Consider the following 19,614-nt stretch of genomic DNA (forward strand, 5'->3'; position numbering starts at 1 on the left):
TTCCCCTATAGTTGGATTGACCCTAATATTTGTATCTATGTTTTTATATCTGTGGAAGATTTGAGGAGATCTTCGGGAAGTTCTTTTCTAAGTACACCTTTTTTATCAAACACTTGGTGTTTAATTAAACACTACTAAGTATTGTTGATGTAAATTGTAATATCACTAAGTGAGATAGTGAAAGAGTTTGCACTTTAATCTATATTTGTGAATGCTCAAGGTAGGAATAAAGCTGTAAAAAGGCCACATAGCTATCATAACAATCATATTGGTTTGTGGTTCGAAAGTGCAAGGAACTTATTTCAATCTATTGGTAGCCATTTAAGGGCCTCGGGCATATGGTATTGCACATCCATGAGGTACAATTTTATAGTATTAGGAGATGGCAAATATATCTAACAGTTGGTATTCTGAGGTGAATTTTTTATTTTTTTTTTGTAAATATGATTTTTATTTCAAAATTATGTGAATCATTCCGAGACGTGCAAGTCTCCTCGTACAGTTGTTAGCAATATTTAGGACTCAACGTGAGTCCAACCATAGGAAAACAGTAAAGCACAAATATAAACTTGTGGGCGCGCAGGCCCCATGTAGAAGTGGACTCGCAGGTCCTCGTCAGTGATCAAAACTGCTGTGTCGTACTTCACATAACCATAGTATCAGTAAACAAAAAACAATAACAAATTCTTGTGGGCGCGCAGGCCCTATAAAGCTCAGAGCTCACAGGTGTACTTCAGAAATCTGCAAGCAATATTCGTCTGGCCAGATCCGTAGCTATCGTGAGTTAGGTCTGGTGGCATGTAAGATCGCAATGGGCATTGCGGGTTCGGCTACCGACCAGGTCTTCAGGTGTGTAGGTCGGTGAGGCCGATGGGCATAGTTGTGTACGTTAGTCGTCAGTGCCCAATGCTCGTGTTCATGCAGCCTAAAGTGTCTGCTTGCTCTTGGTTACGGGTTTCCGTCTCTCTAGTCGGTCCGAAGTAAGGGAGTCAGGGAAAAAGGGGGCAGGGTCCAGGTAGGGAAGAGGGGATAGGGTTAGTCTACTGTCTCCGCTGTTGTTAGTCTTGGGGTATCGGTCGTGTAGTCCGTTAGCATGGACTGGAGTTCCGGTTTCGTTGTCGTCAGTATCCACTGCGTCCATATGTCTAGGTAAGTCTGCTGTTGTTTTTGCGGGCCAGCCGCGTACATGATAAGTTCCTCAACTGCTCTGAGGTCCTCCATTTGGGCAAACCACTGAGATAAGGGCGGGGCCGTTTTATTCTTCCAAAACTGTGGGATTAATTGTTTTGCTACATTAACGATTCGGATCGTGAGTGTCTTTTTATATTTGGACGTGGGGGTGGGCGTGTGGTGGAGCAGCATAGCTGCCGGTTCAAGGGGTGGGGGGTTATCTGAGAAGCGGGCTATGATTTGGTGGATAGTGCGCCAGAACGGTTGAATCAGTTCGCAATTCCACCAAATGTGTAAGAGTGTGCCTATCTCCTTCTCACACCTCTAGCATAGGCGGGAGTCTTGAGAGTTTATGTGGTGCGCAGTAGCTGGTGTGTGGTACCATCTCGTGAGCAGTTTATAGGCAGTCTCCTGACTCTTGCTGAATGTTGAGCAGTGGTGGACAGTATTGCAGATCTTTTCCCATTCAAGGGCGCTAAACGTCCTATTTAGGGAGTCCTCCCATTTCCCCATAAAGTTAGGTGTCTCTACTGGAGTTTGCATTTGGAGGAGGGAGTAGAGGTGTGAAATTCCATGTGGTAGTGGGTCAGGGGCTGAGCATAGTCTCTCAAAAGTTGTGAGATCTCTGCCCAAAGCCTGTCCCTGAGGGAGGAGTTTTATGTAGTTGCGTACCTGTGCATAGCGAAAACGCGTCAGGAAGGACTGAGGGGTCACCCCACGTAACTCTGTCAGGTCTTTCAGTCCCCGGTTGGAACAGACATGTCTCAGTCGGGGTAGGGGGTCGTCCACTAAAATTTGCAAGGCCTTCGGGTCCAGGCCTGGTTGGAAGTCCGGGTTATGGGTGAGGGGCAGAAGGGGGGAGGGGTGCGTACTGAGAGCATGACGCCCTATACTCCTTCTCCATACCGTCAGAGTCGCTTTTGTGTAGGGTGTGTAACGGGCTTCCCTCCCAGAACCTCCCGCTGGGAGCCATGGGAGTAGGGCGGCGGGGACCCCCGCTGCGTGTCCCTCTAAGGACTTCCACAGCTTGTGTACCCCTAGTTTGGACCATTCCACTACTCGTTGTAAGTGACACGCTTTGTAGTATAGCAGAAAGTCTGGGAGGGCTAGTCCTCCTTTGTCTTTGGGCCGTGTGAGCAGTGAGTATTTCAGTCTGGGTCTCCTCCCGTTCCACACATAGGACCCCAGTGCTCCCCGGAGTGTCGTGAAGAAAGAGGTTGGGATCAGGATAGGCAAAGCCTGGAAAAGGTAGAGCAGACGTGGCAAAACATAGAAACATAGAATGTGACGGCAGATAAGAACCATTCGGCCCATCTAGTCTGCCCAGTTTTCTAAATACTTTCATTAGTCCCTGGCCTTATCTTATAGTTAGGATAGCCTTATGCCTATCCCACACATGCTTAAACTCCTTTACTGTGTTAACCTCTACCACTTCAGCTGGAAGGCTATTCCATGCATCCACTACCCTCTCAGTAAAGTAATACTTCCTGATAAAAAATTCATCTTCACCACCTGCACCCTACCCAACCAGGATATGTGGGGGAAGGCCCATTCCCTCATCTCTTTCCGAAATTGGGTCAGTAATGGGGTGAAGTTTGTCGCATACAGGGTGGTTGCGCTCCCTGTCAGCCAAGTACCCAGGTAGCGTATCTTGTCCGAGGCCCATTGGAATTTGTAGCTCCTGCGCAGTTGGTCTGCGCGAGGTGTAGGTACACTAATGTTTAAGACATAGGATTTCGAGAAATTAATCTTCAATCCCGAGAGGAGTCCGAATGTGTGGAAGGCCTGAACTAGGTTGGGCAGGGAGACCTCTGGATGTGTGAGGAAAAACAGTAGGTCATCCGCGTAGGCGGCAATTTTGTGGTGCGTGTCTCCTGTGTGAATGCCGGTAATGTCGGGATGATGTCTGATGGTGTTCAGGAATGGCTCCAACGCTAGGACAAAAAGTAGCGGGGAGAGGGGACATCCCTGACGCGTACCGTTATATATAGGGAACAGGTCTGTTAGGGCCCCATTGACCAGTACGTGTGCTGTCGGTTTGGAGTACAGGGCTTTAATCCAGCCCAAAAGGTGTGGTCCCATTCCCAGGTGTGTTAAAGTCCGGAACATGTATTCCCAATTGACCCTATCAAAGGCCTTCTCCGCGTCTGTGGAGAGTAGGAGAAGGCCCGTGTGCGTCTCGGTGTTTCTATGCATTAGTGTCAGGGCCCTGATAGTGTTGTCTCTAGCCTCTCGACCCAGCACAAACCCAACCTGGTCTGCGTGGACCAGACCGGGAACGTGCGTCTGGAGTCTAGTCGCCAGGAGTTTAATGTCCGTATTGATGAGGGATATGGGTCGGTAGCCGCCACAGTGCTCTCGATCCTTCCCCTCTTTGGGGATGATAGTGTGAATTATTAAATATTTGAAAAGCCCTGTTGTAAGATCTCCTGGTGTTTTCAGATATTGCTGCTTGTGCCAGTGTTCCGCTATCAGTTTATGAAATTCTGTAGCCTGATTCGATGCTGTGAGGTATAGTTTGAAATTTATTTTCCTGAAAAGTAAAGCGTGATAATGCATCAGCAGCTGCATTAGGAACCCCTAGAACATAACTACAAGTAATATAGAACTGGTCTGTTACCTGACCAAGTCAGTTTCCTAATACACCTCCAATTAATGAGGGATGGTTAATGACCCTATTTAAAGAGGTTGCATGCCACTCGATTATCCGACAAGCATCTAACTGGTCGACCTTCCCATAAATGAGCAGTAGCAGGCATGTCTATGGAACAGCATCACTTAGGAATAATTCTCATAGCAAAATTTAGCAAAACCAGCAGAGACTGGAGCTCCTGCCAGGTGCAGTACCACTGCTTCAGACATTGATGGATACATTAGAAGGTTTGCTGATTGTTTTATTGTATTTTTTGCCCTTGCGAGGCTGGCTTCCATGTTGACTGAATTCCATCAGAAAACTAGGAGTTTCTGCTTAATCTTTGGATGTTGTAACCCCTACCAGAAACGGAGCTGTAGTTGCTTCGATACTATGGGGAGTCAACTTGTCCTTTTTGATTGTAAGGAAGGCATTCAGGTATGCAGCATTAAGAGCCAGTACAGGTTTTCTGAAAAGAGATCAAAATGTTTTGGAGTGCTCCTGGTCCCAAATGTGTGTCTGACAGTGAAATAGTACTGGTCCTGACACTTCACTGCATGCAGGCGCCAATATGAAAGTAAAATAGGAAGTAATTTTCTGCAACCTTTTTCGCTGGTACCAGGACATGGTGGTTTCTGACTGCAATTTCAGCCAGAATAGCTCATGGGTATAGTTGGAAATGGAATAGTACAACGTGGCAATTCTGCAGTACTATTAGGGATTTGGTAGCAAGAGATGTTCTATGATTTGGACATGGAGCAGTGAGGCCATGAGAACTGTGGCGCGGTCATAGCCTCTCAGAGAAAACTATAAGCTACAAGATAAAATGTCTGTGACTGGTGAGGGATACCTGTGCCACTGAGCGAGGCTCTAGTTTGGATTGTGTCTATAGATTAAATACCTCCAAGTGGGAGAACGAGAGTTGACCTCGTAGGACGGCTATCTAAGCAAAGAGGCCTGGAACCCCTTATTAGGTGCCCTGGCTTCCAGAATACCCATCTCTGTGCTTATGCATCGATTTGTGAGGATCATGTGGTCGAACAGAGTTCAAAAATCGCAATTAAGAAATATTCATACGTGGAGACTACGTACTAAATGTGTATCTGATTGAGTGTAGGTGAGCAAGAGTCTGTGCGGGAGATTGTAAATGTATTAATCTAGGAATGTAATTACCTGGAACCATAGGCAAGATACTACTTCCTCTAGCAAGTGGGTCTACACATATAATATAGTAGTTGTGGAGAGCAGCCTAGGATGGTTCTCCTGCTCTCTGAGTTTAAAAAGGGCAGCCTACGCACCATAACCACTGTCCCAGTTTTTTGTCAAACCCATGGACAAAAAAACAAGGCTCTTCCTGGCACACACAGTCCATTCTGTTTCCTGCCAAGTAGGTAATGCTGAATTTACACTTACCATTATCAATTTGTCAAACCTGGATGGCAATCACTGGCAGACAGTGGTGGAATTTAGCCCAGCTTTTTCAACAAGTATGCATGAAACATTTAGCAGTTAGATGAATATTATTATACGGTATTAATTACCGTGTTCCCATATACTTATTTTGCAGACATCAGAAAAGTAAGCTGGAAGGAAATTGAATAGAGCATTTATTCAAAATCTTTGCATTACTGTTGACGAATGTAATTTAGTGCTGCAAGTTAAGACATAGCTCTAATTTCATGAATTTGTACCAACCTTTTCTCCTTGGAGTGAAGGTACTGAGTCTCTTAGACTGTGGAAGCTGTCTTTGATATGATCTCTGCGCTTGCGCTCCAGTGCATTATGATGAGCTCTTTTATCTGCCTGTAATTAAAAGATAAAACAGCCAAAAAATAATAATTAAAGTGTAACACATTTAAGTATGTATATATATATATATATATATATAAACAAATGAAAAAACCCCTGCACTCCAACTTTTCCCAGTGTTACTGCCAGGTGCCAAGTCCCAAATTTATAAAAAATCAAAAAATTACCGGCACTCATGGGCTTCTTTCATCCAATTTATTAATAGGTGAAGATAGTCAGGTCAACGTTTCAGCTCCCGATCGGAGCTTTCATCAGGACACCAAAGGCCTTTGGTGTCCTGATGAAAGCTCCGATCGGGAGCTGAAACGTTGACCTGACTATCTTCACCTATTAATAAATTGGATGAAAGAAGCCCATGAGTGCCGGTAATTTTTTGATTTTTTATATATATATATATATATATAAATATTTAGTTATATTATGTATGTATCTGCAAGAGCCAAGCACATTGATCTCTTATTGTATGTTCCCGGTCCTACACTCAGGGCTAAGATTTACAAAACGAAATGAGGCACATAAATAAATAAATCAACTAAATTCTATTTTAATTAATCCAAAGATGAATTTACAATCAACATTTCAGTCTCATATGGAGAACTTTATCAAAACATTAGCCACGTGAAAGATGACAGAAAGTGATCTATATTAGTTTATATACATGTTCTTAGGAACGGTCGAATATGTAATTTTGAAATTCAATAAAGGTAGAATTTTAAAGAATCCAGAAGTGCTGGCTCAATACCGACACATATATTTTTGTGACAGTAATAGACAAATCCGTTAGAGCAGGGCTTGACAAATTTGCTTTCAATCTAGGAGCCAGCTAAAAAAGTTAGGAGCCAGCTTCTGGTTAGTTTCCTTCTGTTTATTTTTGGAAAACTTGCTAGACTAAGCTTGAAGGAGGAAAACAAGTAATTGTCACAGTGCCTGGTAAGAAATTATTGAAAGAATTGAAAGTAAACTACAAATTTAAGGCCAGAATAGATTAAATGGAATTTGCTGGCGATATATAAATAATATAATAGAAAAATTGTGTAAAAAAAAATTGATCTGATCTGGAACAATTATCCAACTCTGCTATATTATTAATCTTTTCCTTCAGTGTTTTCATTTGGATTTAATTTGTGATTTTTTTTTCTGAATAACTCAGAGTATCTCATACTCTGCCCCCAAAAGTCTCTCATTCTGTTTTATCCTATAGGGTGTGTGACAATATGTGTGCTGGCTGTCTCTTCTAAGTGTGGATGTAGTGTGCGTGCTCTGGCTTGGCTCACTCTCTCCAGAAAGCGGGAAGGAGTCAAAATACAGCGCAAACACACACACAAACAGTGTCAAATGTTGGCCAATTGGGGTTAAAGTCCATGGTGGTTCAGTGTGGGAGAGTCTGGTCTGCACTCTGCACCTTTGGCAGGTGCAAACCACAGTAATTTCTACCTCACGGTTGGGCACTCAGCAAAACAGAGAACAGATAATGTGAGTCCCAGTCTGCGCAATTGGTAAATGCTGGACCGCAAGGGACAAATTACAGGACATGCATTTATTGCACTCGTCCTTAAACAAATTGATTAGTTTGACAATTAATCAATGTTTGTCTGAAACAAAGCCTTTTAATTTGTTCCTATTGGAAATTGTTTTGAGACTTTGATTTAGAATTCTCAGTCGTTTGCCTGAATCATTTGATTTGTTGTCAAACAAACGCACAATGAATGAACATGTTTAGCAGTTGCCTAGTGCTTACTGCGGTCTGCACCCATGACATGTGCAGACCACAAGTTCTCTGCATGCACCAATTCTCTACAGACAGCCCTGCAGTTTACCTGCAACAGAGCTTAAACCTAAGAAAAAAATAAATAAATAAAAATCTGCCTGTCTAGACCTGCATGTCCTGGGCATCAAGCAATAGGAGTAACTCTGATCTATATCATACAATATGCCATTGATTTTTAATTTAGACAGACCAAAGGGCTGCACGAGTCATTTATAAAATAATTTTTTATAATCCAATAAACAAATTAATGTTTTTCTTGAGTTTTACATTGGCCAAACCAACATTTTGTAATGGTCTCATTTATTGTTATATTTCCCCATTTAGAATATTGTAAACATATATATTTTATAGGTTGTTGCTATATAAATTATCGTAACACCAATGTTCTGCATAAAAAGGGGCATTCATTTTCGGGATAAAAATTATAGCATTATACAATTGTATCTAAGGCCAATACAAACCATCACCTGGAAATCTACTCATAAACAAAACTATATATAAGGCACAAAGTCAAACAGACTAAATCACCTTTCTTACAGTCTAAGACAAAAGAAAGGATATTTTACAAGCATAAGGATGTGAAATTCTCTGCCTCAAGAGATTATTATCTGTACAGATATTTACACAGTAATTGGATGAATACTTGCAAAAAATAATAATTTTCAGAGATATACATTTTAACACGTGGGGTACCAGCTTCTTGATCCACGGAGAAATTTGACGGCTGTTCTGGGGTGGAAAGGGATTTTATTTTCTCGTTTGTTGGAAAATTGGAAGACACTTCACACTAGCTTTTTTTGGCCTTCTTTTGGATCAACAGCAAAACAAAATGCAACAAAGTCTGTATGTATACATGTAACCAATCTTTATTAGCCACGCTACTAAAAATTTTTACTTTAGGCTTCTTACACTTGCCCAGCCTTAGCTGACATGACTTGCAAAAACAGCAATAAACCTGGGTTTCACTTTCAATTGACCCCTTAAGACCGCAGCCAAATGTACAAGTTGTGATCCAAAAAAAACGTAAACAAAACCTGGCATTTGCGCTATATGTCTGTCCAGCCGTAATTCACCTCTTTCATATTAAATGCACCCACAATTATTATATATAATATTATTTAGGGGAAACAGGGCTTTCGTTTAACATCAAATATTTAGGTATGGAACATAATTTAATATGAAAAAAAATATTAAAAAATGGGAGAAAATAAGAATTTTTAAAATTGTTTTAGTTCTACGTGACATTTTAACTGTGGATGTCAAAATACTGTTTGCTTTTACTGCAATACAATACATTTGTATTCAGCAATGTCTCACGTGTAAAACAGTACCCCCTATGTACAGGTTTTATGGTGTTTTGGGAAGTTACAGGGTCAAATATAACGTGTTACATATTTCATTTTTTTCACATTGAAATTCGCCAGATTGGTTACGTTGCCTTTGAGACTGTATAGTAGCCCAGGAATAAGAATTACCCACATGATGGCATACCATTTGCAAAAGTAGACAACCCAAGGTATTGCAAATGGAGTATGTCCAGTCTTTTTTTAGTAGCCACATGGTCACAAACACTGGCCAAAGTTAGTGTTAATATTTGAAAATGCAAAAAACTAATTTGAACGCAAATTTTGGCCAGTGTTTGTGACTAAGTGGCTACTAAAAAAAACTGAAATACCCAGGATTGTCTACTATTGCAAATGGTATGCCATCATGGGGATAATTTTCATTCCTGGGCTACCATATGGTCTCAAAGGCAACCTGGCGAATTTTAATGTAAAAAAACTGAAACGCAAACCTTATATTTCACTCTAACTTTTGAAAACACCATAAAACCTGTAAATAAGGGGTACTGTTATACTCAGGAGACTTCGCTGAACACAAATATTAGTGTTTCAAAACAGTAAAACGTATCACAACAATTATATCGTCAGTGTAAGTGCCATTTGTGTGAGAAAAATTCAAAAAATGTCACTGTCACTGACGATATCGTCGTTGTAATATATTTTACTGTTTTGAAACACTAATATTTGTGTTCAGCGAAGTCTTCCGAGTACAACAGTACCCCTCATGTACAGGTTTTATGGTGTCTTGGAAAGTTACAGGGCAAAATATAGTGCTAGAAAATTTAATTCCCTGAACTTTCGGCCTGGGTTGTCAGGCAGGTCCTGCAAATTGTAATTAATGAAATGACCTAATTATGCAAAATTATTACATAAATATATACCGTATATACTCGAGTATAAGCCGAGTTTTTCAGCACATTTTTTGTGCTGAAAAAACACAACTCGGCTTATACTCGAGTCATAGTCTGTATTATGGCAATTTACATTGCCATAATACAGACTGGGGGGAGAGGGGTGCTGGCAGAGCTGTACTTACCTTTCCTGCAGCTCCTGTCAGCTCTCTCCTCCTCCGCGCCGTCCGTTCAGCACCTCGGTCAGCTCCCAGTGTAAGTCTCGCGAGAGCCGCGGCTCTCGCGAGACTTACACTGTGAGCTGACAGAGGGAGCTGCACAGACCGCGCGGAGGAGGAGGGAGCTGACAGGAGCTGCAGGAAAGGTAAGTACAGCTCTGCCAGCCCCCCTCTCCCCCCCACTGAACTACCAATGACACTGGACCACCAGGGAAGGAGCCCCCCTCCCTGCTATGTATCAAGCAGGGAGGGGGGACGAAAAAAAAATATAATAAAAAAAAATAATAATAATTAAATAATTAATAATACAAAAAAATAATATAAAAAAATAATAATAATTAATAATATATTAAATGCCCACCCCCACCAACACATACACAAGCACACACTGCATCACACACACACACACTTCATTCATATACACACACTTCATTCATATACACACACTGCACTCACACACACTGCACTCACACACACACACTGCACTCACACACACACACTGCACTCACACACACACACACACTGCACTCACACACACACACACACTGCACTCACACACACACACACACTGCACTCACACACACACACACACACTGCACTCACACACACTGCACTCACACACACACACACACACTGCACTCACACACACACACACACTGCACTCACACACACACACACTGCACTCACACACACACACACACTGCACTCACACACACACACACTGCACTCATATACACACACTGTAAATAAATATTAAATTAATATATACGCACACACACACTGCACTCATACACACACACACTGCACTCATACGCGCACTGCACTCATACGCGCACTGCACTCATACGCGCACTGCATTCATACGCACACACTGCATTCATTATATACACACACTGTAAATAAATATTCAATTAATATAATTTTTTTGGGATCTAATTTTATTTAGAAATTTACCAGTAGCTGCTGCATTTCCCACCCTAGTCTTATACTCGAGTCAATAAGTTTTCCCAGTTTTTTGGGGTAAAATTAGGGGCCTCGGCTTATATTCGGGTCGGCTTATACTCGAGTATATACGGTACGTAGAATTATTATATATATATATACACGCATGTGTAACGGACCGTTTCACTTACAAGAGGATAAAAACCGTTTAGGCGATAATCCCCTTCCAGATAGACAAGCAGCTACTGCAAGCACCAATCTCCCGAACTGCAAATTGTACGAATCTTCTAACTCCCGAACTGGAAACACACGAACCCTGGAATAGCTGAACAGGAAAAGCATACAATCCGCTTACACTCCTGGCAGTCAGCATACAATCCAATTCCCCCAATAACGAGACGACACTTCGTTTTGAGGGTCAAGCAGAATCTGAGGTGCTGGCCCACCCAGCCTGGTTTTTATTGCAGGTCCGCCCACAGGGAGGTATAAAACAACCACTCACACATCAATTACATCCCACATATTCCCTCCCCCTGAGAGGAAACTCAATTATACATACAGTTAAAACATACTTCCTACCCAACTTTCATAACTATAAAACCATACATCACATTCACATAAAAATACATATCCACAATCAATCCATTCAGGGGAACAACATATTAAAAAAATGGCATGAATCAGAACAGGGGTTCAAAAGTTAGTAAAGTATCTTTTAAAACCCCTGCCAGCATGGCTTTCCGGCTCAGACCGGTTTTACAGAGCCCTCTCTCCTGGAGAAGTAATTCAATTACCTCCCAGGGCAGAGACAGACTCCATTGAGCACATGGTTGCAAAAATACATAAAACACTTTAAAATACATAAAGTCCCCTTTTACACATAACACACAGACATTTCACATATCCCCAGATAGCTGGGATCTGAGCGCACAAAACTACCGAATAGCACGCAGATCCTATTCACACAGTTCAATTGCCATGGAGCCGAAGTCTTTAACTACACGAATGGGCTCCATGGCATAGCTATCTGGGTTAACACATTCACATAAAGTCTGGTCCATAGTCCAAAGGCAAGAGGCGGGCAAGCAGCCCCCTCCAAGGACACGTGGCGAGGTCGGTTTCGCCACAGTATGTATATAGATATCTATATCTATAATATAAATATATATATATATATATATATATAATTTTAAAATACAGTTAGAACGAAATGACGCATGTTTATATATTTTTTATCTATTTTTTTATTTCATTTTTTTAACATTTATTTTTTATTATATATATATATATATATATATATATATAATGACAATTATATATATATTTAATCAATATCATTGCACGTGTATTTTGATATTAATATATATATAATTATGTATATATTAATATTAAAATACACGTAGACAGTGTATGTATATTTATGTGTATATGTGTATATATATATACTTAGATCATATATATAATAAATATATATATGATCTAAGTATATATTATTTAATTTTACACTTATTTAACATCTTTTTATTTTATTTCCAGGCAGCAGAGGGAGTACCTATGCCGTCCATGTGATCGCGGGGTCCTCGCAAGGACCTAGCGATCACATGGCCCTGGGGGGCCGAAGAGGACAGAGACTTCCTGGGCTCCCAGGTAAGTCCCCCATACCGCGATCGCCGGCGTGGGATCGCCGGCGACCGGGTAAGTACAAAAGATTGCAGGACGTTCTATGCCGTCCTGGGGCGTTTAGAGTCACCAAAATAAGGACGGCATAGAACGGCTTAAGGGGTTAATTCAAGACAGTTTAATTTTTATCTGCATAAGTCTGATAAAACTCTCTTTCCACCAACTCTCACGTTCTGTCGTACCAACTCTCACGTTCTGTCGTACCTCCTCGGACCTACACGGTCTTCCAACCCTGTTCGAGAATCTATGCATGTTGAAGATTTATCCAACCATTCAGTAACAGGATTATTAAAGTGATACACAAGATATGTGGAGTGCTCCCGAGCGTCTCACCCAAACGCTAACCCTAGTACAACAAACGCTAATGCTCCTCTCTGAGTAAAAATCGGTCTCAAACATCTCCTAGATTCCCTGATCCCAAGACATTGGCACTCAAACTTAATTTCAGGGGCTGGTCGAAGTAGTCTGTCACACTAATATTATGGAAAGTCCTGTGGGATTCAATGAAGCGCAAAAGGAGAGTGAGCATCGCTAGCCACCAGCTAGTTTACGTGGACCTTTTCCTGAAGCCCCTACAATCTTCCAGCATCAGGAGTGGGGTTAAACATTAATAACGCAATGGGGTGGGTAATTAATGGGGCACCGAGCTTCAGCCACATTTCTGGTATATGGCCTGGTCCAGGTTAAGTTATCACCTTATAAGGTAATCACTCTAATCCTAAATCAAAGCATGAAACTAACTTGCTGGGGGAGTGTATGTAATGGAAAGCAGAACCAGATGCTCTTCCTGGTTACTCAATATATGTATCCTGTCATGAAGTTGAGACTTGAACACTCAGTTGTTACCTAAGCTACTAGGTTCAGAGAGACTTATGAAGTCAAGTACAGCTGGCAACTACAGAAGGTGAATATTTTATTCAGATGGGCATGATAGTGAGAAGGAGTAACGGAGCAACATCACATAGAAGAAGTGTGTGTGGAAGATACCAATTACAGGTAGAGCAAGCCACAATTCTACAAAGACCCAAATACTTACCTTTGGTCATCTGTAGAACTGGCTTCCGCAGCATGAAAGTCCACCCCTTTTTAACCGTACTTCCTTGTTTGTCCTGACCACTGTCCAGGAACTATACCCATTCCAAAGCCTCTCATAAAATGGTGATGTAGAATTATTAAAAAATCTTTATTGAACTTGTATTGAATTATTGCACTAACTCCATTTTAACCTGATACTGTGACAAATCCTCCATTTTGTCCTCATAACCTGACTTCTCCAGATGAAAACTACATTACATGACAGAATTTCTCAGCGCATCTAACACAATAGACAAAGACTGTATTCTCCATAAGGATATGACTAACCCAGGAACTGCTGAATTTCCCCTAACTCGCAACATAGTATAATTTGAAGGCCATGAGAACACTGTAGTAATGAAATGTTCTATTCATAAGAGACCTTGCACCTGACCACAAGACCTGACATCACTGACCGTGTAAAATGACGCTCAAGACCCCCTTGCCCCCACCCGTGTCCAAAACAATACCACCTCTTGGTGGGTGGACACGGAGCTAACCACTTAGTTTTTGAGCCACTTAATTATATTGATAGGAGGACACTAATCCAGACACTTAACAATTAATCCAATTAATGATGTTTATTCACTGATATCTTGATAATCAATGATGACGAAAATGCCTCTTAAAAGGGCCTGCGCGCCCGCTCTTTCTGCACTTGCCAATAAATTTCCTCGAAGTTATTTTAACCTGAACTCCGTGTGTCAGACTGAATTACTTCAGCGTATATACGCAATTCAATTCTCTTTAATTTGGACAGGAACAGATAGACATTTAAACATTTTGGTTTACTGAAAAAGTACCATAACAACGGTAACTTGATATATGTGTCAGGATTATAATTGATCCAGCACGTAGAACAGTATCACACCTAGGACTAAGGATAACATTAAACCGGACCTTAGAATGGCCGGATTTAACGTACCGGAGAATAGTAAAAAATACTTGCCGAGGTCAGGGACACAGAAAGACACACAACCATGATGAAAGCCAGAAGTCAAGAATACCAGAAATCTGGGAAGTCAAAACAAAGCCAAAGCCAGCTGAGAGTTGTCAGCCAATGAGTGTGGCTTTGCATGGCCCGGCTAAGTGGTAGAGATTCTAGCTGCAGTGGAGGTAGCAGAAGGCACCCAGCAAACCTCAGATGCCAAACCGTACTTTAAAGAACACTACATTAGTTATACAAATATCTATTCCCAACGATACAGTGTCCCTCTCCCAGTTTCCCATGAAAAAAAAATAAAAAAAATTGTACACAGCGCTGAGGCGCTTTCTGTCTCCTGTGACCTTGTGGTCCAATCCAGTTCTCTTCACAGGAGAGCACTGGTGACCCACACCTGTGAAGGTGTGGTCCAATGCAATGCTCCTCATAGGTGAGCCATGGTGACCTGATGCACATGCATTCAGATTTTTACACATGAAAAATTAAATGTAAACACTGCAATTTATTGAAACCTGACCGATTTGCCCCAATTAAATCAATACTGATGACAATTCCCCAATTAAATCAATACTGATGACAATTCCTGTCGCGGAGATCCCCCAACAATGCTTCTCACATGCAAGTCACTCACTTCCACTTTGAAGTACAGTTCAAGCACGAGAAGCAGGATATATTCCAGTGTTGCTAAGGGAATTTGTAAAAGTGTCTTGAAATCTGTACTTCTATAAAATAAGCCAGAAAAGTAGTGACACTGTAGTGTCCCTTTACACAACTTTCCAGTGACAATCTTCTTAGTCACAACATACATGCAAAAACAGAATATTCAAGGATATAATCTTTCAATGTAGGGTAATAACTGCTTGATCCAAGGATAAATCTGACTGCCATTCTGGGGTCAAGAAGGAATTTTTTTCCTAGCTTGTTGCAAAATTGGAAGTGCTTCAAACTGGTTTTTTTTGCCTTCTTTTGGATCAACAGCAAAAAACATATGTGAGGAAGGCTGAACTTGATGGACGCAAGTCTCTTTTCAGCTATGTAACAGCAGACTCATTAAAGGGACACCCTAGGCACCCAGGCCACTTCTGCTCATTGGAGTGGTCTGGGTGCCAACTCCCACTACTCTTAACCCTGCAACTGTAATTATTGCAGTTTTTTTTATAAACAGCAATAATTACATTGCAGGGTTAACTCCACCTCTAGTGGCTGTCTATTAGACAGCCACTAGAGGTCACTTCCTGGGTTCTAGCACAGGAAACCTGTGCTAGAGCGTCGCTGGACGTCCTCACGCTGTGTGAGGACCTCCAGCTTCGCTCAAAACCCCATAGGAAAGCATTGAAATTATTTTTCAATGCTTTCCTATGGGGAGACGTAATGCGCATGCGCATTAGGTCCCCTCGGCCGGTGGGCGAGATCAGTCTCGCCCACCGGCCGACGCAATGAAGAGGAGGAGCGTCGCGGAGGCGGAGACAGCAACGAGGGACATCGCCGCTGCCTCAGGTAAGTCACTGAAGGAGTTTTCACCCCTTCAGTAACCGGGGATTGGGGGGTGGGAGGGAGAGGGACCCTCCAGTGCCAGGAAAACGGATTGTTTTCCTGGCACTGGAGTTTCCCTTTAAGAGGTTGTTGTAACAATGACTGCATGACGTGCCTGCATTCCATTCCTCATTAAATCAGTTTACTTGCAGGGAGGTGCAGTAATAACAGGGTTGGTACAAAAATGGGGCAAACTGAAAAATTGCAAAAATATATGCATTACTAGCCAAACCAGTTAAGTATTTTGGAAACAAGAAGGATGATATCATAATGAATTCATAATGCACCAAACGCAAAGCTGTTCTTACAAAACCAGGAACATTTGCATAACAATCTTTTATATATGTTAAGCCAACCAGACCAACATTATGGTCATGTAGAACTGACCAAAGCAACATCAGGCAGGCATACATCAGTTTAAAGTGGAGCATTCATAACATTTTACTTTATTTTTTTTAAATTTGCATCCAACAGATAACTAGTTCTATAATATTTGTAAACAAATAGTAAATGTCCTCAAAACTCAGCCAACAAAATGAATGGGCAACATCTCGACACGTATGTGTCTTTCACAAGCTATTTATTATAATATTTGTGCTCTGTTTTTTTTTTTTTTTTTTTTTATTCTGCATGGGTGCCCAAGTCATCCTGGGAGAGCCAGAACATATCAAACTACTCTAATCCCAAAGGCACTATGCGTATGTAGGGCAATAACATAGGCGTGTACATGGGGTGTGTTGAGGCACACCCCAATACACCCACTACATGAGCGGTGCCTGTGCCCCCTCTCTGTTGTGAGGGAGCTTTCCCAGTGGGTTCGCCACCACTGCCAGTAATGGATTGGTGGGAAGGCGAGAGGAGTGACAACAGCAAGCTGCCCCTCTGAATAATTTAGGCAGCTAAAAGGCTGCCAGGATACAAATTGATTTCATATCTCGGGAAGTCATTATTCTAGGACATGGAGACCAGGCTAGGGACATGGAGGATAGGTATCAGCAGATGTTTCCCAGCACAGTGAAGCTTCCAGGCAGAATCTGGTAAGGGACAACTTAAATGAGAGAGAGTTGAGTGTGTCTCAGTGGCTTTTTACGGATCACTATGCATCTCGGTATGTTTGTAAGGGTCACTGTGCGTGTCAGGATGTTTGAAGGGGCCAGTGTCAGTGAGTGTAACTGTAAATTGTAACCAATTTTAATGTGCACTCAACACACATCACTCACAGATACCCACATCATGCACTGCCATACAAATCACACACAAACTGTCACCTTACAAACATGTACTTAAAACAATGCTACCACGGGGGGGGGTGGGCCGGACCGCCGACGGGATCAGACACGCTTTGTCTGAGCTCCCGCCTTGGGACCGGGAAAACGGCACAAACTGGAGGAAAAAATCTTCACAATCGCCCGCAACGACACTCACCCGGATCCCCAGATCCTGAGGTACGAGGGGATACCCTTCATGAAGCGATACGTTACCCGAAGCTGGCCCGGGGGGGTCATCCCGGACTGTAAGGGAGCTGAACAGCTCACCAAACCAGGCTCAAGTAACCACCCGGGCGCGAGGTGACCACCGCATGGCGCTTCTCAAGATGGCCGCCGCACGACAGCCATGTGCACGAACAGCCGGCGCAACAACCATGACAGACTGCCCCAGGGCTATGCTGGCAGACTGCACTGAGCAAATGAAGGTACAGGCCAGGGGCATCACGCAGGGGGGCAATAGGGTGAAGAGATCCTATGGAGGACAATATGACAAGCAATCCCACAGGTGTGAGCAGACCTTGGCATAACCTGCCCCACGGGGACCGGAACATCAAGCCACCCACCCTGTACCCATCCAGCAATAACCTACCCTGCCAGCCTGGACCTAAGCCAGCTCTAGCTTGACCCCACGATAACCGTCAAACACACGCTTGCGAAGCACATATAATGAACAGCATCAATGGACTCACTTATCCATACCAAGCATGCTCCTGGACCTCACAATAAAAGTCTGCCCAGTTTACCCAGCGGACTACGCCCAAAGAGTTGCATAGACAGTTAAGCATATTCTGTTCACTGCATCACTATCCACTACCACTATCCACTACCACTACCTACTATGTCTGCAAAGAAAGTGTGAAGGGATACTACACCAGCACTATAGTTAACTGAACAGGTTTTGCCGTGGCTTCTGCTGCGGCCGTCTTGTGATAAAGCTATATTTAAAGTTATATTTGACTTTTGTAATGCGATAACATTCTGAGGTAGTATTATACCATCTGTGTGAACGCCTAGGTGAGAGGTTTGGTGCCGTAAAAGCAACAATGCATAAGCCTTAGTATTACACAGCAACGTTTAAATGTAGCGGAAAGATATAGATGAGTAAGCAATGATATCTGACATAAAAATGTATATTAACTTTAAGCGACTGTCACTACTTACTTAGGCAATTCATTATGCTAGCTGTAGCTATAGCGTGTACCTAGCTTGTAAGGATCATTTTGACATTTCCTCGGGGCCTACTGTGTGATACCTACCGTGTGCCCCAACAGAATTGACGTGAAAAGTCGCAGTAGGACCCGGTCTAACATGTAACCTAACCCTAATAATAACTTAAGCAATGTTTAGCCTATTTTGCATGATAGCAACCACAAAAAAAACGCTGAAAACGCTTTAATTAATACCTTACCTACCCTAATTGTGGTATTTGATGCATTTATGTTCTCAGTTTAAACTAAAATATTTGTTAATATGTCTATATATAACGGCAGGCTCAAAACGACATTGTTTAGAACAACTTAACAGTCCTAGCAAACTCTTTTATGCCGTTTATATAAATAGCAGCAGACAGTCAAATACCAGGTTATATACGGGCGGAAACAGATAGACCAGAGTTAACTCAATCTTTTCTGTCTTGGCCATTAGCATGTCCCGTTTAGTCACGCATACCTTAGCAGATTAACACAATTTTATTTTATTTTGTTTGCATGTTTACGCTCTAAGCATTCATGACACCTCACTAAGTCTCTATATTCGGTAAACTTGCTGCTAGTCTCGCTAACCAGCATACAGTGTTTATTGTTTTTTTTTTTTTTTTTTGGTTTTTAAGCTACTGCAAACCATACTACTGGATATTATGTCAAAGCTCAACATGTATAACCTCCCCAGCTTGTACCTACTTAACGTAACCCTAGCAACGGTTAACTCTTGTTATAATAACCCCTTAATATTGTACATGTCAGACGGGAAAACTCACATGTAAATCTACTGTCTACGCTTTTTCTCAACAAAACCTAAAAATTGTGCCGTCTATTCATATGCCATGTTTTTGATTATTGTATATTACCGCTTACGACTGCTATCGTGGCTAAGTAAGCCTATTGTTATATCTTGCACAACAGAAAATAAAGAATTAAAAAAAAAAAAAAAAAAACAATGCTACCACAATTACAGTCACTACACAACACACAATTTTTAAACACACACACAAGATAAACTCATCCCTACATTTTAGGACAGCAGCCATAGACATGCACCTTGGGTCAGACAGTGTTTAAAAATGGCCAGTCTCTATAATCTTCCCCGTTTCTGTGCAGGGAGTGAAGCAGGTAAGACCACAGAGACAAACTGCCAGTTTGCAAACACCCAAGGTGAATATGCTGTG

At 41.9% G+C, this 19,614-nt stretch overlaps 1 protein-coding gene across 1 annotated transcript in view; it reads right to left on the reverse strand.

The window, feature by feature from the left end:
• The window catches only part of MAX (MYC associated factor X), an 82,511-nt gene that overhangs the window by 33,308 nt on the left and 29,589 nt on the right, over positions 1-19,614 (reverse strand). The window contains exon 2 of the mRNA XM_063439424.1: positions 5,498-5,605. Coding sequence (XP_063295494.1) covers positions 5,498-5,605 — 108 coding nt within the window. The remainder of the gene's footprint in view (positions 1-5,497; positions 5,606-19,614) is intronic.

Source organism: Pelobates fuscus, chromosome 13, assembly GCF_036172605.1.
Source record: "Pelobates fuscus isolate aPelFus1 chromosome 13, aPelFus1.pri, whole genome shotgun sequence".
Taxonomy (NCBI): domain Eukaryota; kingdom Metazoa; phylum Chordata; class Amphibia; order Anura; family Pelobatidae; genus Pelobates; species Pelobates fuscus.